This window comes from Strongylocentrotus purpuratus, unplaced genomic scaffold (genome assembly GCF_000002235.5).
Source record: "Strongylocentrotus purpuratus isolate Spur 01 unplaced genomic scaffold, Spur_5.0 spur5_scaffold_19, whole genome shotgun sequence".
In the NCBI taxonomy this organism is placed as follows: Eukaryota; Metazoa; Echinodermata; class Echinoidea; order Camarodonta; family Strongylocentrotidae; genus Strongylocentrotus; species Strongylocentrotus purpuratus.
The window spans coordinates 1,300,354-1,327,549 of record NW_022145604.1 but is presented as its reverse complement, the minus strand read 5'-3'; the positions used below and the strand labels follow the sequence as shown (position 1 = coordinate 1,327,549).

At 38.2% G+C, this 27,196-nt stretch overlaps 1 protein-coding gene across 1 annotated transcript; it reads right to left on the bottom strand.

Annotated features, from left to right (window-relative positions):
* Positions 1-376: 376 nt before the first annotated feature.
* LOC115925901 (G-protein coupled receptor 54-like) lies at positions 377-20,933 on the bottom strand. Its single transcript, XM_030989944.1, has 3 exons — positions 20,346-20,933; positions 9,039-9,174; positions 377-1,473 (listed from the first exon to the last, which is right to left on the bottom strand). The coding sequence occupies exons 1-3, from the start codon at positions 20,718-20,720 to the stop codon at positions 857-859; spliced, it is 1,128 nt and encodes a 375-aa protein (XP_030845804.1). The 5' UTR covers positions 20,721-20,933; the 3' UTR covers positions 377-856.
* Positions 20,934-27,196: the final 6,263 nt, after the last annotated feature.

The following is a 27,196-nucleotide window of genomic DNA, read 5'->3' as shown; positions in this document are numbered from 1 at the left end:
GCAATATACCATCTATTGAATATCATGTGACCAACAATCCTCCAATCAAATGACAGGGATCCACGTAGGTGTTGTATAAATATATATAATTATGTTATACCTATTCAATATTATGAAACTGACTACATTATTTGTATAAAGAGGGAATGAGGATGTTTCTTTCCACATGATGTATGTCAGTTTATAAAAGTATATATCTGCATCATACATGAACAAAAAATGTACAAAAATACATACGTAAAATATATTAAAATACAATGTTTTGGGGAATGACTCTATGAATATGCAATCAAGGTGCTATTTAAGTAAGTACTTTACCGTGTTTGATAATACTCGCGTTTACTAACCAAATGCACTAATTTCATGCATTTAAATATTGTCCACTCTGAACAGTTGATAGAGTGCCAAATGTTTCAAGCTGGGTGCCGAGTCCAACTAAGCAAAGTTTGAAATTTTGATTCTACATATCGTGGCAATACACATCTAAATGATTAAATAACCATCCATGTTAATACTGTTACACATTGGATTGAATTCACACAAAGGGGTTTAAATGTAACCCATCATCTATAAAACAACCATGAATTAACCTTCAACTGGTTCTTATGTAAGTGTACATAAGCGCTCAGAAGTGTATATTGTCCGTTCATTGTACTTGGGCACATACTTTTACTACGCTTAACGAAGTTTAAACCATGGATTCATAACCCACTCTTGTGAGCTCATGCATTCAGTTCGATATGATACCTTATATTCACGGACGAGACACAATGAGTGATAAAATAACGATGGGAATATTTACGACTTAATCGAAATAATATTAAAGATTGTAAACAGAAAAGCTTTTATAAAATTCTTATCTCACTATCACTGATCTGTTATTTTGAGTCCTTTCCCCGTCGGCTACTCTTTGATGAGCCGTCGGTATCGGCTCGGTTCTAGTTGAGTTTCCGCTTCCATCCTTCTTCTTGAAACACAGAGGGAACGCCTTCTTGAAATATCGTCTGAAGTTCTCGCCCAAGAATGCATACACGAACGGGTTCACGCACGAGTTCGCGTACGAGAGCATATGGGCGAACACTTTGAAGAAATAGGTGCCATTGTTCTTTGGGAAGTTACGATCCAGCCGAAACCACGTGGTGAAGATGTACAGAGGCAGCCAGCACAGAGCAAACAGTAATACGACCACCATGATCATCCGAGTAATCTTGCGCTTTTGCTGCAGCGCCATCAACGCCTGAGCGTTGTTAGTTTGCTCCCCAGGCGAGACGCGTTGCCATAGTTTCCTGAGCATGATGCTGTAGCAGACACAGATGATGGTGAGAGGCACGAGGTAGAGGGCGACCATACCGTAGATGGCGTAGCCAGGGTACAGGATTTCAGGGCGGGGCCATATGTCAATACAGACTAAGGCGTCACCGAACTGTGCCACGTCGAAGTAGATCGCAGTAGGTACGGCTGCACACGCAGAACCTGTATCAGAAAATGAACATTTAAAAGCCTTGGGTTAGATTAATACTGGAAGGAGCATTCGAAGGAAAACGGGATAGAGGAAGTCCACCAATATCTTAGACTGATGATATCAAGAAAGTGTCTGGACAAGGAATGAAAGGTGCAAAACAAATGGCAGGTGAAAGAGTTGCATGGCTTGCTCTCGTGAAGACCACAGCAGTGCTTTACAGCGCCACCTGAAGTTGATGATGATGATGGGTTAGATTAAGAGAAGAAAGATTAGAACGATTTTTGGCCGTGTGCAAATGATACGGGGATGAGGGTGGTGAAAGAAAGAGTGTGAGAGAGAGAGACAGAGAGAGCGAAGGAATTTGGAAGACAAACAATGGAGAGGGGGGAATAACTTATTTATATCGTGGTAGGAGGAAGGGGATGGGTGGGTGTTGAGCAACCCCAACTACTGTATAAGACGCCTTTTAATTCCGCAGTACTAATGTACATCGTAATATGATCTATAGAAGATGTGAAAACACCGACGATTTCAATAACAAAAACCGATCCTGCAGGATTGTATGAGAGGTTGTCTTTTTCAAAGCGCAAGTTGAAAAAATGCACACAAACCCTTTCAACGGCAATAAATCAATGATGTAGGCGGACTAGAAAAAACCCGGACAATAGGTAAAAGCTTGAAGAACTGTCGTTCTGATACACCTTTACCTAGTCCTATGCTTACATGAAAGATTGTTAAATGGCGGCGGATGAGAGGACTGGAAATATGTTTCGGGCATGTTCAGTGTACTATAACGTCTGCTTAGTTCAAGAAAGGCATTAACTTTAATAATGTTTAAAGTTTAGAGTTTAAAGCCCTGTGGCTTCTCAGCAAGCTGCGTGATCTATTACAAAATGGAAGGTGGTAAACATTTCGAACGGCCAAATTACGTTGATAGCCAGATCGAAATGTATTCCACCTTAGAGTATATGAGTTAAAGTTTGTCGTTGTTTTTATTTTATACTTCGATTATGGATGCCTTGTTACATAAAAGGGGTTATACGAAAGTTGGTCAGGCTTTTATCAAGTGCAAACAAATTAACGATCGATATCAAATAGAGAAGTCTCGGTTCTCGGTGAATTCTTCTGTTTTATAACAACTGACATTTAGGAAGTATTCAAAACAGTGGTGTACCTACAAAGAAGCATGGGGCACATGGGGTGCATGTTTCCTCAATTACATGGTAAAAAGGGCGGAAAGTGAGATAAGGAGAAAGGAGGAGAGGGGAGGCAACGTGAAAAGGAGATTCTACAACCCCTTCCCTCGTCATCTCCAGCTGTTCCCCTTTAAAAGTCTGCAGTTCATCCACAGAGTATCAAAGATGGTGCCCCCCCCCCCCCCCGTGTTGGTAACCCCTCAATATCTGGATCCACGCTACGCCACTGGTTCGGTGTCCGACCCGAGCTCAACGCACTAGGTCACTTGTATTTCCACTTGAAATCAACGAGGGTAACATCGCTATTATCAGTGCCTCTTCCCCGCCTATGCAATAACTATACCCTTCTCGCAATCTAATTTAGCCATGCGGCCCATCTTGGCCCCACGCCTTACGTATCTGAATACACACTGACCTAGATTAAAGCAGGAAAATGAGGCTATGTTTACAATAGAGCACTCCAGGTGACGTTCCGTGGTGAAAGCGAGAAAGCGCTGATTTAAATTCACCACGAAAATACTTTGAAAGAGCACGATTATCGAGAGCAAATCTTGAGTGGGACGCCCCTTCTAGCACATTCATGATTCTACAACACTGTTTAAGAAGACGTAGCAATAATTTCGATCGGGCCAAGCCGCTTAGCAAGCATACGATGCAACGGTTTGGGGCAATTTTATTATGTTTTATTATTTTCATTCATTACCACTGTGTTTTGTAAATAAACATCATGAAAACGCTTGCCTTAGGGTTCTCCTTTTTTCTATTCCACTTGACCTGGCAACGGGTGACGAGGTTACCAAATCTTAAGATGCGCATCGTTTTAGAGAGGCATAGACGTAGCCAGAGGCACCAGGAGCGTGGCCACACCCTCCTGTCCATTGGCTGGAAAGGGTTGTCCACGTATCCATTTGACCATGTGCTATTCTCTGTCACTCCCCGTGCCCCCCCCCCCAACACATCTAACTACAGTCACCGCATAGCTTCCACATGCTTTCTTATTTTTTCTGTATTCCTCCTCTTTAAAAAAATTTCCTCTTTTCTCTCCTATTTTTCACTTTTCTCAATTTGGGGTTTCCTTTTGTGATGTAAAGAATTTGCAATAAAAAAGCAATCATGGCCGTGTGGGGGAAACAAAGACAACGGAAATGAATGAATGAGTGGAAATGCAGTGAGATAAATACACAGAAAATAAAAGAAGCGCAGAGGGTGAAAAGGAATGAGATTTAAAACAGCAATCATATCGGAGATAGCCAGTCCGAAAGTGCAGCCACTTTCACTCCGTATATCCTACTTCTTGTTTTCAAAAACCTGACCACTATGAAGCATATCAATGACCACGAGGGAGGATTTAGAATTAATATCACCAGGGTACCCTAGATATTCAATCGCATCGTCTGAAATTGGCTTATGAAAATCAAATAAATTGAGCGGTAGGCCCCTAAATATATTCTGATCAACGTCTTTCCCGTAAGTCATTGTTTTAGTAACCCACATTACCTAACATCTCATTATCAAGATGGATCTTATAATGCATTAGGTTTTCCTATGAAATTGTTTTTAAAAGCATTTATTTCTTTTGTTAGATCGTTGAATAATACCAGATGTTTACCAATACACTCTTTTCAGTTTTTGACGCCTTTTGTAGGTGGAAAACGATAGGAAAGGGGGGAAGCTTAAAATAAAGATTTTCAAAAATATGGAAAGAATGAACAAAACTAAAAGGAAAGTGAAAGAACTCGATCCTATCCCCCTAGATGGTGGCCTTATTAATTCATATTTCATTCAAAAAGTATTACGGGTACTACCCCTTACCCCGCCCTAGATTCTTTTGTTCCCCCCCCCCCCCCCCCCCCTCAACCTCGAATGTTGGACCCATGATAAGCCAATAGCCAGCACTGAAAGACTGGAAATAGGAATTACGTGATTGTTACCGCACTCCGTAATTGTAGCGTATTGTTTGTACTGAACGATGAACGTAACATAACAAGGAGATACATGCATCGGTTACGCATCGACTTGCGAGTGATTGAGAAGCGAGTCGAAACAGGTCGAATCTCTAGACATTGAGGACGAACAATCAATAACATGAATAATGTAAGAACACACCGCGGTAAAGGATGGAATGAAAATAACCAATAAACGGTAGGTTAAAAGGGAATTAGCCCCTTTTACTAAAAGAAAGGAAAGAGAAATGGAAGCAGTAAAAAATCAGGAAAAAATTAAAATCCGATAACGAAAACGCACGCTGTGATCACTAATTATTTTCTACTCTTTTTTCCTTTGACTATGCACACATTAACATTATGATTTCCTTCGCATGTCAATTTCTGTTGGTATGTTAATTATATTTACTGGAATTCTATGATTTCTAAAATATGTTTTCTCTCTTGAACTATATCACAGAAAACATAAATGCGTGGTCACAATGTAAAGAGAATATATTTCATCAATAAATCCCAAGATTTCGGGGGTGGGGAAAACAAATAATGCTCTCATTAAATAAAAGATTTTCTAGACAACTTGAAAGATTTCTTATTTGTCGACGGGTTTTTCTCAAACTTTGCATTTTGTTTGGTCGGTCGATATATTGGTGAGATTCTCACCTCACCCTCCTCGCACCGTCTGAATTGAAGTTATCAACGAAACCTTTCTAGTCCCAAGGGAGATCGATAAGAAGAAAGAGAAAGTGAAATGTTGAGGGATTCTTCTTAACGGGGTTTGTCAACATATTTGCTATTCCATTGCGTCTGCCGGGCATACTAAAGTCTGATGTTTCAAACTCACTGCCACGTATAAAGAGTTATAGGTTCCCCAAAATACTGCAAAATAACAAATAAACAAGTTGGGGGTGATTCCCCTATTTTTCATTATCGATCCGAAGTAGAACTTGATCCTCTTTTAAACACGATAGAATTACCCCTTGAAAAAAGAAGGTGCCCTATTTTCTCTGTTGATTGATGTTTTTTTTTTTTTGTCTTCCTCTAAATATAGGCCCACATTTAGCCTGTTTTGTGACTGCAGTCCCGATTCACTATAGGAAACGCACACACAGAGCAGCAAAAAAAATTGTTGGGCGGGAAAATGTTAACTGTAAACTGTGAAACGGTGTAGTTGTTGCTATACGGATGTAGCCTGTTTTAGAAATGAACTCTCCTTATATCACTGATGAGTTAAGTAACGCGATTGCACTTAAAAATCAACAAAATGTTCCTTATGTGAACGCACCTATCACAATTACTTTTCTTGATGCGTGCTTTGGCATAGCCTATGGGTAAGAGAAGATTAGGTGCACATAGCCTCTGGACTTCGAAGACTAAATTACGAACAACCTTTCTTCCTGCTGTCTGCAAAATAAGTAGACAATAAAAGAACATAGATCGTCTTCTTGATTTAGTCATCAGTAAAAAAATATTAAAAAAAAAAACAGGTAATGTTTACGCAATAAGTACGAAGTTGACTTTAGTTTTCTGACCCATATCGTTACTTGCTGTGAGGGAAATTTCGTTTTTTAGCGTTTTATGTTTAAGTTTCCAAGTTGATTAACACGAATTACCCTTTCGAGCTCATCTCTTGTGACGGAACGTAGATGACTATAAACAACAATGATGTAAATCGGCCTACGGTGTCCGTAAGGAGAAAATACACGTATCCTAATTATCCTGCTTGAACCTTACCTGTACGTGTATCAATTCTAATTGTTATCACAAAATCATAAAAGTTATTCAGGAAGTTCCATAAAGTTGACAGTGCAGAGGGATTTTTTCATGAAAATCAGAACTTTCTGACTTTCCTTCATTGTCCGCGCTTTGCGACTTCTTTGTGGATTCTCTATTATTTCATGCCGTATTTGAATAATTATGACCTGACAATTATTAAAATGATTTTAATGGAGCAGTGATGTAAATTTAAATCCTATGTATTGTTTTGTCATTTCGAACAATCTTGTCAGCAAATATTGTGAAGTTCTTCAGTTTATATCTCTTTGAGAGAGACTTTTAATTGACGATGGATATTAACCGATCAGTAAAGAGCGTTGAGCTAAGGAGACACGAACGAACGAACCGTTCATAATACATGAACATGTCCAAAACTAACAAAAACATACAGCAATTTTTAAAATGTTTTATCGCGATTGTCTATTCTTGCATTATGTATGCCCATAATTTGTTATTTATATACTAGTAAAGCATTTGTTAGAAGTGTTTTTTGTTTCTCTTCTATATTTTGCTTTCAGTCCTAAGTTCCTAAATGTACAACCACGTAGATTGTATTTCTGGTTTTACCTTTGAGATCAATTTTCGTGTTTTTTTTCTATTTTAATTAATGCGGTGAATCCTTTTTGTGTTTAAGTACATTTTCAAATTATCTCCGTGGTTTACTTGTCAGAATATTATGAAATGTGGTTCGTTATGTGGTAACTGAAAAATGAACGATCTATCCGGTGCCCACTCTCTTAATTTGTTTTCCCCCTTCATTTTCTTCGAATTGTTATTCTATAATCCCTTCTTAAAGGTAAAGATCAGTTTTGGAAACGCCCCCCCCCCCCTGGACCGGATAGATATCGCGCACGTGTCACGTAGTCCCATATACATCATATGGCTCCGAATAGTTTCATTGGACAACGCCCCCTATCGTCAGAGTCCAGCAGCCTATAATGTTAGCCTACTGTTTTTTACCCCAAAAATCATTAAAAGTTCATTTTTTGTTTAAACGAAAAGCACATCCAGCCCGACGTACGTTGACACTAGCTCTTTCATTGGAACCCTCATGTCCCATTGACTTTTGAATGTCACCCACCGTAATTTGGTCAAAATAGGTCGCTAGTTCGCCATTGCCTATATAACACATGTGAAACGAGTCGAACTTTGGACGCAATTTGCCAAGCGATTGTAAGATTATAGGTCAAGCACACGAAGGATAACAAGCATGAATTATCATAGATCAGTTGTGATCGGTTCATTATGTCCATTTCAGCTAACCCCCCACCGTATTTTTTCCATTTAGTATAGGCAAGCATTTTGCCGAGGTATTAGCAAAAACATGAATATTCATGATCGCCATGGACTATTCGTTTATTAACAGAGGGGTGCAATTGTGCACCACATTAAACTCCCCTACTTTAAGCCAAGTGTTTCATTTTATTATGTAGTTTGCTAGGTTTATTTAATAACTGTTTAATTATCAGATATCAATCATATCTTAAAGATATGGAAAATGTTCTTGTATTTTATATTTAGCATACAAGTTCACTACCAAGTGTCGTCCAATCCGTCGATTGCCGTCTGCTATGTACATCCAGCGAGCGAAAATGAGACAACCGGAGCAATATGCTTTCTATGTACAGTGTTTGTAACATTACCAAGACTGGGCCACATTTCTTATTATTTTGATAATTCCAGAACCTTGCAGTACACACCAATACTTATATGCTAGATGATCAACCTTTTCGGATCGATTCCGCAACGTTTCTTTCACAATGCAATCGCCTGGCCAGAACTGATCTCTACCTTTAAATTATACGTTCTCGATCCTTTTCGTTGGAGAGGGATATAAAAGATGTTGGTAGTAGTCTCCTGAATCCGATCGGGATTGTAGATACTAAACCCCAGAGTATATTGATACCTTGCTATATTGATTGTAAGGGATAAACTTACGTAAGAATTCCACTAACGGTATTACGCGCGCTGCGTGCATCGAACTTCGGTTGAACTGCAGACTTTGTGGTGAGGTAGTGTGCGAGAGAGAGGGAAGGGAGGGAAAAAGAGAGAGAGAGAGAGAGAGAGTGTGTGTGTGTGGGGGGGGGGGAGGTAGAGAAATAGATAGAAGACAGAGAGAAGAGATAGAAGAGAGAAAGAGATAGAACAGAGAGAGAGAGAGAGAGAGGGGTGAGAAGTGGTGAAGAGATTGTTTACTAAAAGGCCGATGTATCATGTGTCCCTCTTGCTATGCTGAATATTAAACCTGTGACGTCATTTCAGTCACGGAAATAGAAGTATCCTCGCGTGTCATGTACAGGTATATAGGAGCCATTTCATTAGATGCAGAGCTTGGTAACGTCATTTCGTTATTAAGATTCCCTGTCGGATAGGCACTGGCTGTAGTGTTATAAAAACCGTTAGAAAAAAAGAATTTTGACATTTCGATTTCAAATCATAAATATCTTGATAATCAGACAGGCGATCAGAATTTTGTTACAGAATCTTAGACAAAGATACCCAATCCCTTTAAGGGGGCACCACCAGCCCAATAATAATACATGGCAATTACACCTCCCCCCCCCCCCCCGATGTGCCCCCTTAAACATAATTCCGGAATTGGATCCCCCTCCCCCTCCCTTCCTCCCTCCCTTTAAAACAATCTTGATCCGCCCCAGTTCTTACCTGCCCATATACAGACGTTAATGATGACAGCCGCTCGAGTCGTTCTGGTCTTCAACGATTGCAGAGGACGTACTATCGCTTTGTATCGATCAACACTCATTGCTGTCAATGTCAGGCATGTTGCTTGGGCCGTGACCTAGGAAAGTTGAATTAGAGAAAATATAACTATAGTGATACATAATGATACACAACAATAATGATAATAGTAATAACAATAATGATAAAGACTAAGACAACATGACATGATAAATAGCTCGCCGATTCGAAGCGGAGATTAGTATAAGTCGGTGCCAATAGTTTACCATCCTAACATCGTGATACCAACATAAATACATACTTGCTAATGGATTTGTGTTCATCCTCAAAGTGAAGTATGTTTTTTGATTTACTTCACTTATTAATTATCCTTTTATGTGTTACCTATTTAGTGATAAAAGACATGATTATTTCAGGCTTACAAACTAAAAGACGTGAAACTATGATTATAGAACCATAGAAATGTTGAAACTTTACCATAAAGGAACATTATGAGACCGATGGTGTAATGTTCCAAAGGGTTACATAGCTGTTAGAGGGGTTGAAAATTACGCCATATTGGAAGGCATGGAAGATCATATTCAACAAAATATGACCCCTCCTGCTTAAATATAGTTACAAAACTGGCTCTAAATTATGAACCTTTATTTGGATTATAAAGTATACGTATTCGCAAAAAGAAAGAAGCCTATTTCCGCTGCATTTACCATATGTTATTCGAGTCGCAAGTTCCTCTTTGAATTTATGACCCCTTTTGTGAATTTCCTTGCTCTTTTGAAAATAATATTCCCGTTTTTTCCTTTTTAATCTGTGAACATCTCCCAAAATTGTCACATTTTATCTGAAATTTCTAACTTACATGCGTACACACAAAGTCAATATGAGGTTACACCACTGGGAAAACAAAATAGTGAAACATAACAAAAAACACACAGTTAGACTTAAAGGGCAAGTCTACTCCAAAAAAAAAACTTACTTTCAGTAGAAGTAGAAAAATCTGACAAATCAATCAAAAAAAGTTTGAGCAAAATCAGATAACTAATAAGAAAGTTTTGAGTCTTTAATAGCATGAAAACGTTGAAAATCACAAGACAAATTGGCAACTCACACAAGAGTCTGTGACGTCAATGCCTCACTTTGCACTAATTCTTTTTTTTATTTTCTATATTGATGATATAAATTTCCAAGTTTCCCCCTACAAATCTTATTTCCTCACACCAGCATCGAACGTTGAGGGCTCCATATTTACTGTGCCACATTCGCTGTTTTCACTCAGTTTTCTTCGGCTGTGTCTGACTGACAGATATGGACCATTTAGCTTGCACATTTCACCTCAGCCTGGGGCGCAAGAGTTTTATATCATTGTCAGACACATTAAATCATGTTAATGTGTAAACTTCTCCTTTTAAGATCATCCCGACAACCCTTGTCGTATAATTTTGCTCGCTCCCAGCTATTCTCATCTCGGATTTAATCATGATGAATCGAAAAATGTCCCCCAAGTCCACTGCATTCCTTTCTTTAAGAACAAAAATACAGCAATCCCTCATACCAACGACAAATAAACTGAGACAGCTGCTACTTAGCACTGATTATGATCAGTGCGAATGTTTACGATTACAAGGAGAAGGAAAGGAAGAAGAAAAAGAAGAAGAAGAAGAAGGAGCAAGGATAGGACATAAATGTTACAAATTGGTCGGTCTTTTGAAGTTTGGCTCCTTGCACAGCAATCATCGGAGGGTGATAGTGATTTAAGGTCTGTTAAAAAGCTTCAGGAAGATATTAGTAACCTTGATGAGTTCAGGGCCCCGTTTCACAAAACTTATCATAAGTGACAAATTGCAGTTTCTGTTATAAGCTACTGAAATCCTTGCTTCTGATTGGTTATCAGCAGATTTGGCACTGATTTATGTCATTTGTCGATGAAAACAGGCTTTGTGAATCAGGGCCCTGGAGTTCAAAATTACTCCAAACTGCAGCAACGATCCCATTTATTTTCTATTTTATTTTTTATTTTTTATTTATTTATTTATTCGTACGGGGTAGCCCATTCAACATCAGTTGGTCTCCCATGGGGCCCCTAACAACATACGTACAGGGATGCAACACAATATGTTCAAATAAAATCATTCAAGATACATACACAATAATGTCAAGTCAATAGCTTAAAAAGAGAATGTAAAAACATTGAAATATATCAAGGTGAATATTTGCAATATAAAATAATCAAATATTTAAAGTGCAATACCGAGTAACAGAAAATAAATAAAATTGGAATTAACAAGCGCCATGTATTTGTCCTTCCTTACAATGTCTAGCTAGGGATGGGCCGGGCTATTTGAGGTCTTAGTACGGCCGGGGGGCCATTATGGCCATTATGGCCCCCCTTAAGATCTCGGCCGCGAAGCGGCCGATCGCCGCGAAAATTTGCACGCATGTCAAGTGAAGTGTATAGAATAATATGATAATTTCAATTTTTAGAAAAATTTACTCATTTGCATATTTATGGTAATTTATGCAAATAATGTCATAAAAATCACATTTTTACCCATAAATCATATATTATTCATATTTAAGCCTTCTTTTTCACTACATATATTCATTAGTCCATTCTGAATAATAATACGACAAAAAAATTTGGAAGATTAAGCTTATTCCTTATGTTATTCTTTGTTTTGATAATTTCTTATGTATTTTATTGTTTTTTTAACTTATCTATTTCATTGTTTTTGTTGTTTTATTTCATTTCTTACTACAATTCAACTATTATGACTCCCGAAACAACCACCGAAACTTTAAAAAAGACCCAATAACCCATGTTTGATCTGTTTTTAGGAAAAATGACTTTTCCATATGTTTTGTACACAAATCACGAAAATGAGCGATTTTCGGGCTGACATGCAAAGACAAAAGGTCACGTGACCTTGTAACCGTCGGTCCGATTTTCGACAACAAAAAAAGACTCGAAAGAAAGAAGTCAGCAAGCGGCGGGGCGCCATCCATATGCGTTCACGAGCAATCGGAAAAATTGTGGAGGCGGGGAGGGGGGCACAATGCCCCCCCCCCCGGCCTTAGTAGGGTTAAACGAAATGCTGTACACGACTACATCATTTATGATAAATGACAAGTGCCAGATGTCCTGTTCAGGTTTTCATAATGGGCAAATTTAAATGTTTACGATTACACCATTTGTGATATAATCTTTTTAAGGACTTTTTCTTTTTAAACATTGCCAACAAGAAATAAAGTTCAGGGCAATTCTAGAAAATAAAAGATGTTCAACGTTTCGTCTATCCTTCGCTAAGCGTGGCTTGAGGGATAAGAGATATATCATTCAAACCGTACATAGGTACACTAAGCCCCTTGCCTTGATCATGTTGTTTTGCGGTTGTCAAGAACTTTTCTATGGATGAATATATTAAGGGAGCATTATAACAAGTGGCCATCGGGATTTACTTGAGCGGATAAACGTAATACCCCAGACTTACTTACAGAAATAAGAAATTGAGTAAACATTGAGGAGTGAGGCTTATCATTCTGACTATTGTAAAATCCCTTCATCTATTCAGCAATGTTTTGTTGTTAAAGAATGTATCAGTTACAAAAAGTCCTTCTTTCGCAAATAATTGTATGATGTTTGATGAAATTTAGTATTTATGAAATTTTATCATTTCATTTTTTTAAATAACAATTGTTATATATATTTGCTTATTTTTCTGAAAGGGCGACCTGGATTTTTTCAATTTTTTTTAATGTTAGGCATATTATTTGAATCAATATGACGATATATCCATTATTAACTACTGTTTCGTGAAGGGCGTCTGCAGTAACGGCAATAGAGAAATCCTCCTCCTCTTTTGCCAATGACTGCATATCAAATCTTTAAATGCAAAATCATTTGTAGATGTGTTAGGTCTACAGGAAAAGTTATCATTATTCTCCCTTCATTATTCGTCTTCGACATCAGGGGTATTCAAATTAAAAAAAAACATGATCATATCCACATCATAAATCATTCGAAAATCTGGAAAAGAGAGCATTTCTTTGCCAAAATTTCTCTCTACCTACTGACTGTATAATGATTTATGCATATTTCATGCTGCCCCCAAAGATCCATTTTTGTTCTCTGCATTTCAAATGCACTATGGAAATGATCCCCTGCTCCCAAAACACCTGAAGTAGTTTGATTTCCAAATAAAAGGGTTTTCATGACATATCGATTAAATGAAGCCAAGTGACATGACACCTTTGGTGGTTTTTCATTCTCGCAGTCGATGGGGTGTTCAAGTGTTCGGGATGATGACGTATGTGAAAGGCGCTGCGAGCATCGTCGAAAACATTGGATTTTACATTATCAAATCGCAATCGAGGTGGGTGTAAAACAGTGACACACAAACAAGCAAAGAAACAAAATAAGTCATTACCTGAAAAGGGTACATATTCTCGTGTACTTATTAGGTATACCACTTGGGTTTCTAAGAGGTGAGGAAGAGGGGGGGGGGCATGGGACGGTTGTGCCTCCCCTTTCCCCCTTCAACATCCGCCAATAGCCATGACAATGATTGTTGTCAATCTCGGACGGCATCGCTCTTTCCAGGTGTGTCGCCTTTTCTGAAAAGAGCCCTAGATTTTGAGGTTAGATGGCAAAAACCTTTTCTGAGATAGATTGCAAGGCCAGCCATCAATTTAGTTCAAATTCCATCTCATCTTGTGACGACGAAGAAGATGAAAAGGAGGTAATGAGCGTGCTTAAAAAAAAACGAAGAAAAGAAATTGAAGATGAGCATGAAGGTTAAGAAGATGTAAATAGGAAGAAAGAGAAAGAAGAGGAGAAGAAGAAGGTGAATGTAAAGAAGGTTGTAAAGAAGAAAAAGAAAAAATGAGTCGAAGAAAAGGTAGAAGGAGATGAAAAGTTTGAAGACGATTTCGAAGGAGATTTCTAAGAAGAAGAAGAAATAAATAAATAAGACGAATAATATAAACAAATTAAAAAGAAATGACAAGAATTATCTTACTGAATCTAATCGATACAAATCCCACTATATATAATAATCTATTTAAAGCCCGTCTGTAATAGTTTGGCCAAGAGGGATTAGACCTGCATGGTAACTGACAGGTGGTTATCCCCGGTGGTTATCTCATCAAATCAGCTCTCACTTAACATAAGAAAAGGGGAATCATGGAGGGGGAAACGAGTACCGCTTAGGCATTGTTTGCTATATAGAGGGCTCAAGTTGCTACAATGCAATGAATGCAGTCCTGCTTTAAATACAGTTCATCATATTTTCAGAAGACATTCACTCCACATTAAAAGAGGAAAAACTTTCATCCTCATAACAGAGTCAGAATCAGGATTGGATTACATTATCTTGTCATCCACAATGACATGAACGCCGTGTTTCTGTTCCATAATGCCATATTAAAAGCACGAATAAGATGAGTACGTGATCGACCAGACTAGATCACGAATAATTCATTTTGGCATTTCAATGTCCATGTGACTCTATCAATTTATCTTGTAGCATGTAACGCTGAAAGGAAACGATGAGCAAAATAAGGCTAAGATTAATATTGAAGAGAAGAGCAGACATTATTCACTTCCAGGAAAGGAATAATGGGTTTGGGGTAAATGCGCTTATAATGTGTGTGGAAATAATGAGGACATAAGGCGAAGATTAAGATTGAAGAGAAGAACAGACGTTATGCACTTCCAATGATGGAATATCGGGTTTGAAGAAAGATATAATTCATAGTCTGATTGTAAATAGGCCTTATGATAATTGAGGGCATATTCGTAAATCATGATTTAAAAAAAAATTATTCAATGAATTAGAATAGCAGAGATGTGTAATATCGTACCATAAGGTTTGATTCGTTTGTTATGTTTAATACATGTACGTCATAAGTTAAACATTATTTGTAAATATCAATTATTATTCATTCATATAACTTGCATCCACCATTTATTGACTTATTGCTTTAACATATACATTATATTAATCACTCCAAGATCCTAAATCAAAATGTGCATCCTCATTTATATATGGCAATTATGCACATAATGCTCGATCTTACATGTAGGTTTCCCCTCTCTCTTTCTCTCTCTCTCTCTCTGTCCCTCAAGATAGGGGGTCTGGAGGCCCTTTCCCCTCCATCCACATTAGGTAAAAGGCACATGATTTTCAGGACCTATCAATGCATTCCCGCTTAAAGACCGTCATTACTACTGGCCCAGAAGGGATTAGACCACACAGCGAGGTCACTGACAGGTGGCTATCTCATTAACTCAGCTCTCAACTAACATAAGAAAAAGAGGATCACGGGGGACCAATTAACATGCACCGATTTGGGAAGTTTTATATATAGAGGGAGCAAGTAGCTACAAGTAGGACAGTGGGGCTTAAAGGAAAAACAAATTTTGAAATGAAAACTAAATTAAGTTATGGGGATGTTGAACTTCCGCCATAGCAAGACGGGCGGTGTCTCCTGGGATACCATTGTCTGACATCAAATGTCATCAATCCCGTCCAATATCTCTCAGCTATTTGACATCGGGTGAACGGTGCAAACAAAAACTGAGCCCTCTTTTAAATCAAGTCAATTGCGCCGCGAGCGGCATGTGCTGTTTGATAAACTCTTCTGAATATGAGCACCATTATATGCATTCGTCTCGTCTGGTGTTCATGCCACATAATGCCTGTCGGTTATAAGAACAATATGTAGACTAATATAATCAGGATAAGACTACTAATTTTAAAGCGACATTAAACATAAATGTAAGCGTTACAAATGCTAGATGATCATGGTGATCATAACAAATTATCATGCTTCAAGTGAGCATTTAAGAAATCTTGGAAGCCCTTATATTAAGGAATGTGTTTTCTTATATATCTATATATAAAAGGTAACATTTCTCTTATCAGAAATTTAAGATTTTGTTCTACTTACTTTCCTGTAAATATTCATTATCAAATGCCAATTATTCATTTTGCTTGTTCGAAGTGGTGAGGTTTTAATTTGCGAAGATTCAAGGTTTCGATAAAGCAATCATTGTAGCGTTCGGAAATATAGGCACTTTACCCATTTATTCAGGGTTTTATTCTTTTAGTTTATATTTCATGTCTATCGTGGTTGTTAATACCACCACAATGGCAACAAATCATACCACAGCTAAACGATTTAAACAAAATTACTTTCGGTGATGGCGTGACGAATAAATGAGGATATCATTTTTGTGTGAAACAATCACGATTTTAAAATGAAGGATACCGGAAAGAGATACGAGTATCGATAATGCCTAGAGGTATAATGAAATCCAGCTTCCGATACCTGTTATTTGATAGCATTTTTGGTTGTGAGACTCCTCCGAGGGAACTTCAATTGTCAGCATGGTCAAGCACTCTAAAAGTTGTTTCCTTTTTTTGTTCAGGATAAAAATCATGAAGAAGTTAGATTTCTTAAATACCTTTGAATCCCAGTCTAGCCAAAGGAAGTTGTTCCAATCAATAACATATCAATGTGATTACGTTTCTACCCTTTTTTTTTAAATGTTGCATTTGAATCGAAGAGGGGAAATGCGGAGGACTCCTAGAAAGCTGCTATACGGAATCAAATTACCAGGTAGAAATTGGAACTATACATAAGCTTCAACTGTAAACAAAATACAAAAGTATTAGGGTCTCCAGATAGTTTTCTTACTAAATCGGCAATACAATAGGAAACGATTATGATACACGTGCTTTTTCTGTAATAATTTGAAACACCCACACCAAACTTGTCAAAATAAGCTTGGAAAAAATATATCTTGGAAAAATAAAAACGTCTTGAAAGACATGACAGTTTTTTCTCTCACATTTCCAATTAATGCCTGGATTACATTTGGCCTGCGATTAGTCTGCGGAGCCCGTATCCTGTCGTATTCCCTTTTCCGTGCGGCCTCTGTGGCAGGAGGCGGTTGTGAGATTTAAGTACGGATTCACGGGCTCCGCAGCCTTTACGATTTTGTTTCGCGAGAAGTTAAACAAATTTGAACAAATCGTAAGCCCGTAGCCCGTATACATGTCGTAGGTGGCATTGCACAATCCCCGCACGGGCATCGCCCGGAGGCCTCGCACTGATTGTGCAGCAAACGTACGATTTTTCGGTGAACATGGGGGCAAGGAAAATCGTACGGAGATTGTAGACTCATGGGTCATTCGCACGGCAATTGCACAGCTATCACAAGGTTGATGTACGGTCACCGCGCCTTCTCCGCCCAACCTTTGCACGGAAGCTGCACGAGCTCCGTATGATTTCCGTGCGGAGGTTGCGGAGACTGCACGGCTACTGCATGCAAATTGCACGATTTCCGTACAATCTCCGAGCAGCCTCTGTACGGATTTGCCCCGGCCTGCCCCCAAGGGCCAATACAATAAATGGCACGATGCTCGTAGATAATGTAAACACGAACATCGTAGCCCGTAGCCTCCTACGATGTCTACAAAAAATCGTAGACTAATTTATCGTACGGCGCCCGGGGCAAATGTAATCCAGGCATAAGCCATAACAACATCTAAGATCTCTGACAAGCGGAACACGTATGTCCAGGGAGGGGTGGGCACTCGGCTCGAAGTATGTACAAAATCGACCCCATCCGCCCCCCCCCCCCCCCGCCCACTCCCCCGATCGCGACCTGTTAATATGTATGTGAACAAACTTTGATTTTTCTTACTATATGTATAACATGTGTGGGAGGGTAAGGGGTGAAATACTTCTGTAAAACTAAGATTCATTTATCATTAAGCGCGATATATTATGATACATTAATTTAAGCACTGTGACCGCAACACGGCAACAGTATATAACTGGTCGCTTTGGTTCATCTTTGAATTTGAACTTTGAAGTATTCAAACTAGATTTATATCCCAGCTGTCTTACGTTATTTCGTTTTACTGAACATTAAACACTATACCCCGAAATTCAGTCCAGCCGATATCTTGGGTTAACTTTCACCCTTTTAGAAAAATCAAATACAAATGCCATACTTTAATTTCCGAGGATATCTGGAGGGTATAAAGTCACGTCCAGACTCGAGATTTATTACATGAAAGAGAATACTTAAAGTGGCTTATTCGACCAAGCTCTTATTGCAAACATGGCTGGACCGGGGGTGAGATATTGAAGCAATGAACTTTCAAAGTTTAGCAATCTTAGGGGCGTGCTGTGTTGCGTGTATTTACACGGACTTTCAATTTTGGGGATAAAAATCGATTAACTGAAGTGTCCTGAAGTTACCAATATCCCTTCTACCACGTCTACACCTTGGATAATTGAAGAACTTTTGTATCAAGACCTCCATTTTTTAAACGTAATATTGAATAGTGGCGGTGTGATATTAGTTTATTCAGTTGAGTAACTACCCTAACCGAAAATGAATTCAACAGCGTTAATAAACGCATCCTTTCACCGACGTTTCTCATTGAATGTTGCATTAAAAGTACTTATCTGTGGATTATTAAGGACTTTCTTACTTGCGTAGGTTTGTTTGTTTGTTCGTTCATTTATTTTGCTATTCATTTAGGGGGTCTTGCTTGCTTCCTTGACAATAAAGTTGTCCAAATTACCATGTTGTATAATAACACATAATAATGTTGGCAATGGCTACGCCGAAACTGACTATTGTGCGAATGTAGTGCATTGGCACAACATTTTTAGTAACCAGGAATAGCCAATTTGTATCTTATCTCGCAAATCTTATCCAAGGGTACAATGCAAGTATTCGAATTTTGGGTACTGCCTCTCATTTCCGTTCAGATGAAATCGTGATCATAATCAAAGAGACAAGACGTAACGATGGTCAACAACGTGTCTGTTTAATATACGTGATACGTCGGAGAGAACGCAATAAATTGATAGGTCGGAGAAAACGCAGTAAATTGATAAAGGAAAGTCTTTATGTTTCAATTCCCTTCTCCTGCGGCATCTAACTTTGACATCGAAATAGACGTCCTTGATGTTGAAGTGTTTGCGTCTTTATCTATTTCGATCCGACTCAGTCTGTCTAGTAATGACTTCCACAGACAAGACAGAATATAAAAACGACAGGGGTTTAAAAAAAAAAACCATTTGATATCATGCTATCGCTCTGAACTTTAGGAATGAAAACTCATATTCTGTTGACTTAAAGATGGGGTAGGTCGTGAGGGTTAGCCAGCAGATGTTTGCATGGCTATTTCTTCTCTCCAAAGACGGTAGAGGGCCGGAGGAGCTAGGGGAGGGGGAGGGGGTTGCAGGGATGCGTATCCCCTCAGTTTTTATTTAGGACTATAAATAAATACAAAAGCGCCTCGAAGTGTCTGATGAGTCGATGTGCTCCCTTTATCATCGAACCATAGGTCGACCGCTGCTGTCATGGACTAGCCAGTAGCGGATCCACGAGGAATCCATAGTCGATCTCTAAACGCACCAGACAAACTATTTGCAGAACAGGATGGCCGATGGCACATAATTAATGTTGAAAGTGCTTGCCAGTATTCATAAAGAGTCTGGATAATCTGGTAATTGAAGCCCTTGGTCTGACCAAAGGATATTGATGGTTTGTCTTCATGAGACAATCTTATTGTATTAAGGCTAGGAAAAATATATCATAGACCTACCTATTTTGTATCAGCTCACAAGATAGTTAAATATGGATATTTCCAATCATGTTAATGGTTAATGCTAATGGTCCGTGTATCTGAAGGTTATTAAATGGTAGAATGTCGTAAAAGGTCGAAACATTAAGATAACCCCAAAAAACAAACAACAAGTGGTATATTTATCTCCGTAAATGAAGTTTGTAGTTGACAGAAGCATTCCATACGAATTCCATAGACGAAGATCACTCATAAATGTTAATAGATTGATACGAAAAAGTTGAATTTGTTGGCGAGGCCATTAAATTACCACCCAGGATCGTCCCATTTCATTCTCTATCCTACCAGAGTTGGGGGTACTCAGGATTTTTTAGAAGAATTGGTATTGTCCCCAAGCAAGAAAATGAATTTTGTTAATTTTGCATGGAATTGATGACCCCTCTCCCCCCGCACTCTTCCGATTGTTTGTTTTTTGTTTTGTTTCGTTGTGTTTTTTCTTCTCTCTATCTCTCTTGTTAGTGGTTTCACCCCCACCCCCTCTAGATCCACGTATGCACTCATTTACAAACGTCTTCAATTCCACCTTCCATGGAAGACACCCCCCCCCCCTCCCTCCCTCCCTCTCCCCCTCCCCCTCCCTCCCCTGCCCCCTTCTTACCTGCATCATAAAAAAGACAAACTTGCACATGAACCTTCCGAAGATCCACGTCGGTATGGCATAGACAATTGCAGTGAAGGGTGCACAGCAGAGCAGAAAAGATACATCAGTGATCGCTAAATTTACGATGTAATAATTCGTCACTGTCTTCATCTGACCATGGCGTATGATCACGTAGATGACGAGGAAGTTGCCGACGACTCCGATCAGCGTGATTAAGAAGAAGATAGCTGGAACGAGCCAGTTCTCTACGGAGAGTTGGTTTCCGGATGTGAATGCTGTGATCATGGGAGCGATAGAAGTGTTTTTGTCCGTAGATGCCATAGTGAGAGAGGTGTGCGTTGAAGACTCTATGGATTGGTTATGATCCCACATGGTCTCATGGCATTGTGACGTCACGGTCCTGAAGAAAAAGTGTGACAGAATATTGTTAGTTTGGAAGGTTGCATTTAAAACTATATTATCCTAAGCGTATGACATACTAATATGCCCTGAATATTGTTGGCACACAATTGATTTGGACATCTACACTTAACAAATGTCGCAAACAGGGAATGAATGACACCCCAACCACCTCAAAAAAATAAAAAATATATAAATCAATCAATAAATAAATAAAATAAACGAATTGGCAATCCAACGAAGTTTGGTATACAAATTGAATAATCGTAATAAAGTTTGAGATAAACTTCTTATATTAGATTACCGCAGTCATGACAGTAATAATTGATGTTCTTATATTAAATGACAAAATGTTTGGAAAGCTTTTCATGACAAATAAGAGCATCCATTACAGAATTGTAAACTATCTCTTTTGTATGTGATGCACGAAACGCTTTCTTGTCAAAAGGCCCTGTAATAACAAAGTATCGTCTGTTCTTTATTTCATCCATGAAAGATATTTAGTCCTCAGCATGAACTTTGTTACGATTCTCTCACACAGTCACATCTTGAAAGTTCCTTCCTCTTATCTTCCTGTAACTGTCTTTGCCTCATCGTATCTTTATCTTTCCTATGTCTTCTGTTGTTTTAAATGTTTGTACGATGTTGTTTTTATATAAAATAAGTTTGTATCTTATTTATGCTAAGTATTTAATTGGGGATCATTCTCATCAAGCCAATTCTGGCTTTCATGATTCCTCACTTCCTTTTGTATGTATGTTTATAATGAACAATCAATTACGATCAATTGGGCAAAAAGAATTTCTGTTTCGGTTTAATAAAATTTGGAGTTGACTATTAGGCTATTATGATTATTATTATTATTATTAACATATGTATACTTTTTTATGTTTTTTAAAAGAGAGTGAAATAAATAAATGAAATGAAATCTATTTCCAAGAACACAAAAGTGAACTCAAGGGCAATTTCGATACCATATTGTATGCCCCATAGGAACCATGCTCGGATGACGTAATACGTCATTGTCACGTGCCTGCATTTCAATTAGTGACGCACAAAGCTATTTAATTGATTTGCCTTCAGTTGATTTTTCCAAAGAAGTTGCGATCATCGTATTACATCAAAAGAACAGATATCACAGCTTTTGAAAGGTCACTGAATTCACTGATAGACTGTGTAAATGATCTCGATTAATCTGATTCTAGGAACAGGTGCGTGTACCTGCAGGGCTAACATCCGCCAAAGCTTTTCATATCAATATGACACGCTATGCGTTCATATCTACTGTAGATCGGAGTGTATCTTTGGAATAAATTACCGAAAAATCTTGATAAAAATCTGTGATACTGTTGACAAATTTAGGGCGCGTCTTAAAACGTTTCTTTTCAAACATACTTTCCAATGTTAACGAGAGAAAGTATGTTGAGCATATCTCACTCTTCTTATGTTACTCTATCCACTTTTCCTTCTTACTCTTCCTTACAGCGCATAGAGACATATTGTGATATGCGCTATATAAGTACGGTATATTATTATCTTATTACTATCTTGGGAAAAAACCAGGAACCCGTTTCACAAAGCCTTTTTTCAGAGAAAAATGACGAAAATCAGTGATTAAACTGCTTTTAACCAATCAGAAGCAAGGATTTCACTAGCTTAAAACAAAAACTGTAATTCGTCACTGACAAACTGGTCTTTTGCTGGAAAAAGTCACAGATTTTAAATGATATCCTGGCAAAAAGATACACCAAATCACACGAATTTAGTTTTTCTTCAGCTTCTCAGAGGGGGGGGGGGCTCATCCCCCTCAAACCCCCCGTTTTTCAACCAATTACATTTATTAACTGAACTTCTAAAATAACAATATCTTATATCTCCCAAGAAATGTCTTCTCTATAAATGAAGAGACACTCTGTCTTGTATGGATGTTGTGATTGCAATAGTATCTGTCTCTTTGCCCAAGAGCGTAATATTTCATTACAATTAGTCCTGTTATTCAAACTGTAATGCAATCCTCATTATGTGTCGTGTAGCTCATATTTCAGTTGGCATGAGACAAGGATTGAATATCGAAGACATTGTTATCTTAATCAAGGACATCTATTTGTATAAAACCAAAGCAGACAACAATGTCATATTTTTCTTCAAACAATTAATGTTATACTTCTGCTACTGTGTACTCCCGCGCAGTTGCATAAAGAAGCTCCAGGCATGATAATAATAATATTGGATATCACCCTGCAAAGTCCTCAAGGCGCTTCAATATCACCCTGGCTCTGCTAGGCTACCTATTTCGGTGCTCACAGCATTCAAGGAATTCCTTCCTACCGGTACCCATTTCACACCTGGGTGAAGAGTGACAGATGTAAATTTAATGTCTTGTCAAAGGGCATTTGTGCCGCGGCGGGACTTGAACCGCGGACCCTGTCCACTAGAACCTATCCACTAGACCACAACACCTCTACATTATGGAGGGGGGCTTTCTAGATAGGCCATACTCCTCTCGTACCTTTTCCTGGGTTTCTTTTTCTTAATTATTCTTTTCCCTATTAAAAAAGGGGGGCATCGCATTTTTGAGATGAGATAATTCTGTTGTTTGCGTTGTCCGGCGGTCCATCTGTATTTCAATAATCATAATAAGATTTTGTTTGCCATGGCGTATTCTAACATAGGAAAGGGCTGCTGTGATACGCTACATCTGTGGTGTATAGCTGTGATCTCGAAACCTCTTTACAGGCCTTTGTTTCAATACCATCCAACAGTATCATGTCAGGGCTTGGTAATTTGAAGAGGGTCCTAAAAACTACTGAGGCTATTTGTTCAATTTATATTGACGGTTAAATGTCACGTTAGTTCAGGTATCATATGCAACATCATATGCATCAAGAACACTTCATCTTGAGTGCGAGATGAAGAATGCATCACACCCGCGTCAAATACACGAGGATTGGTTTTACTTGTAGAGTAATCTACAACCACTTGAACATGGTGGTTTAGGGCGATGGCGTAGATTGAAGCTGTGATTTGAAGGGGAAGACTGGTCGTACCGTGGAGTATTAATTGGGTCTGAGAATGGAATCGTGTCTTCTCGTTATTTATCTTCTACTACTTTTTTTTTCTTCTTCTTGTTTTTGTTCTTCTTCTTCTTCTTCTTCTCCCCCTCCTCCTCCATATTATTTTTTGCTTCTCATTTTATCGTTTTGTCTCACATTCCCCATTTCTCTCTCTCTCTCTCTCTCTCTTTCTCTCTCTCTCTCTCTCTCTTTCTCTTTCTCTCTTTAACAAGACTAACGTGTTTTTATCTTCCTCGCCTTTTCACCTTCTACCATATCCACCCTTCAACTCTCCACCTACCCACCTTCATCTATTGCAACCCACCTTGTTTAAATGTTTTACTAAGGGTACGTGCCCGTGTACCGTGCCAGCCCACCGTATCACCCCTCCCTCTCCTGGTACCTCTCCAGCACTATCCGCTTAATCTGAAGGGGGTGTGATCGAACCTGCGATCTAGTTCAGTCGGTGTTCTCATTTCGCAATAAGCCTACACACAGGTAAACCCTTGTTGTGTGATGGAATTAAATGGATCTCAGAGAGCGGATCAAAGAAAACAGTCAAGCTAACATGTTGATGATAACCTAAGGTGGAAGTTAAACATGAAAGGTCTTTAACTTGTCGTCTCCACCTACTATATTCAGAGCGTACGATGGATTAAAGAGCAACAAGCCGGTTTGAGAAAAAGGACTTTCCCATGACTTGCAGCAGGCCCAAACACGTATTTTCTAACAGACCAATCGCCACGTATTGTGACTGTAAAACTTGCAAACTGTCTGCTTGTATAAGTGTTACATCATCACAATTAGTAGCGCGACTACGGAACAGGGGCATTTGCCCCTCTTTTCCTACGGGGGGGGGGGGGAACGACAACAGCAAAATAAAGAAATGGGGACATAAAACATGGGAGAAGATTCTGCAACACCATTCCACAAAATTCATTGCTCGTCTATATACCGGATAAATTAGGGAAGACTGGTTGTCCCTATTTACTCTGTGATCATAATAGAATTAAATATCAATACATGAAAGAAACTTGACGTTGAAAGAAGAGAAACGAAATTTACGACAATGCTTCAAATGTTTAAAGCCACCAAAAGGAAGTTGTACGTAATGCCTATCGGATCTTTCGCAGACGATAACAAATTGTTTGTATTGAGTGAGGCATGTTTAACACAATATTTCAAATTGATACTAAACTCCATTTACTTATAAATTGTTACGACAGACACTTATCCTCAAAGAAAATTGAATAATCTCAAACTTGTTTCTTTATGTTTTATTAAATATAATCCCCCTGGCTGTTTACTGTCCATCCCTCATATATATCAGCTGTTTATTATTTAATCTTGGAATACAAACACCGCTTATCCAATTAGTTGATATTTATTGCCTTTTTAAACTCTTCCAATATAATCTGTTTTTAAAGCTGAATATAGTCCTTATAGGAAATCTGTCAATAAGGAAACTAAACCAACACACGTAGTACTCCTCTGTTTCATGGCGTTAACAATAATAGAGGACGGAGAAGGATAGACGGGTAGATAATTGTATTGGCGCCTGAATTGTAAGCTGTTAACTTGATTTGATCATCGTCTGTTCTCCCACGTTCTAAGTTTATATTTTATACTGTGAAGGTCGTCAGTCTTTTAGGGCAACTCTGGGTACGTCTATACTATGTTTTAAGGCCTGGTTCCACTTTGGATACGTCTATACTAGGTTTTAAGGCCTAGTTCCACTACCGGGGTAGCAAAATATCTAAGCAAATTACTTTGATCAAAGGTAGACTTATTTCATTACATTAAGTAAAAACTTAACTGTAGAGTAGTGCTTTGAAAATCATTGTAAAGCACAATTTGTCTGGATGTATATGCTTTAGTTTCTTGATTTCTCATTACCCATGCAAGATGAGAGGGCGGTGAATACCTCATTTGTTTAGGATTTCAAAAAAAAGGAAGAGCAGGAAAAAATGCTAAATTGGATAAGAAAGTCTTTGCCTCTAAATCGAGATTAATCTTGTGTTCATGATTTCAAGAGTTTACCTAATCTCTTTTTATTTACATAATTCAGTAATGAAGGACAAAATCTGCCAAATTGATTCACGAACATAACCTCTAGTGGACTTACTCTGATCGTATAATCTTTTTCGAAGCCATTGACACGTTTGAACCTGAAACGATTTGACTTGACTGTTTCCCGAAAAGAAAGGGATGAGTGTATAAGGAGTTCGATTTTAGAACATCTTGAAGGCGACATGATTACTCTGTTTTGCGAGCAGCTTAATTTGGGTTGTCATTTATCGTTTTAGATATGGGACAACCATTACAACTTATTTCAATTTTCTCGTCAATGTGTTAGTTTGCAGGAGATTTACTCCATGTGAGGAGATAAAGAGTCCTGAACATGTTATCATCTACTACTCCAATTACACCGCCAAACAGAATTAAAACTGATTGACAATCATCAAATCTCGCCGTCATTCTGAGTAATATGAATTTTGGTTTCGTCTACTGTCTGTTTAATATCGGTCTAGTTTGTGTAACTGGAATATACGTATGTTTTATCTGAGTCACATCACCAAATATACTTTTATCCGACTGATTATCATTACAAATCTTGGTCGTTCTGAGAATTGTAATTTTTTTTTGTCTGTCTATACGTTTGGATGTGACTGGAAAATATGACTTGAAATGCAATTTTTTTTTTCCTTCACTTCTATTCCGCCTAACCTATCTCATCGCTTTAATTGAGTTCTTTGGTTTATTTGTACTAGGATCCCTTTCGCCGTGATTTATTGATGCTAGACTTTCCTTTACTCATGACATTTTGTGGGCGCCTTTTTTCTTTCCAAATCTCACACATTCGTGGTAATTTTTCATCTATAGGCACACTCTTGACACCTACACCTCGGATTCGTAGAACATTTCAGACTCGTACAAATGACATGGGAAGGAAAGACATGATGGATGACGATATCTGGTGAAAAATGAATAATACTGATTTAACAAGGATAAAGAAGAGACAATACATGTAGGCAGGAACTTTAACAGATATATGTGAAGGTTATACATTACTTTGTCAATGTGGTGTGACATTTTTTGAAAAACACGAATTAGTAAATAAAAAAGAAATGTGTGATATTTACCTTAGCTGCATCTAAGAACATGATGGATTCTTATTTGATTCGACTGAAATGTCAATCGAATAAAAGAATCAACAAGATTTTGAATAGAGGATATCTCATTAAAGTAAAACAAAGTTTTGGGATGTGGTCATGAATTTGGTTCCAATGAACATATTGGAAGCATATGCGGTCCTACAATATTCAGGGATCGTTGTTGCGGTTGAAATTGAGTCTAAATTTATGAAATTTTCAATAATAAACTGTTAATGTTATG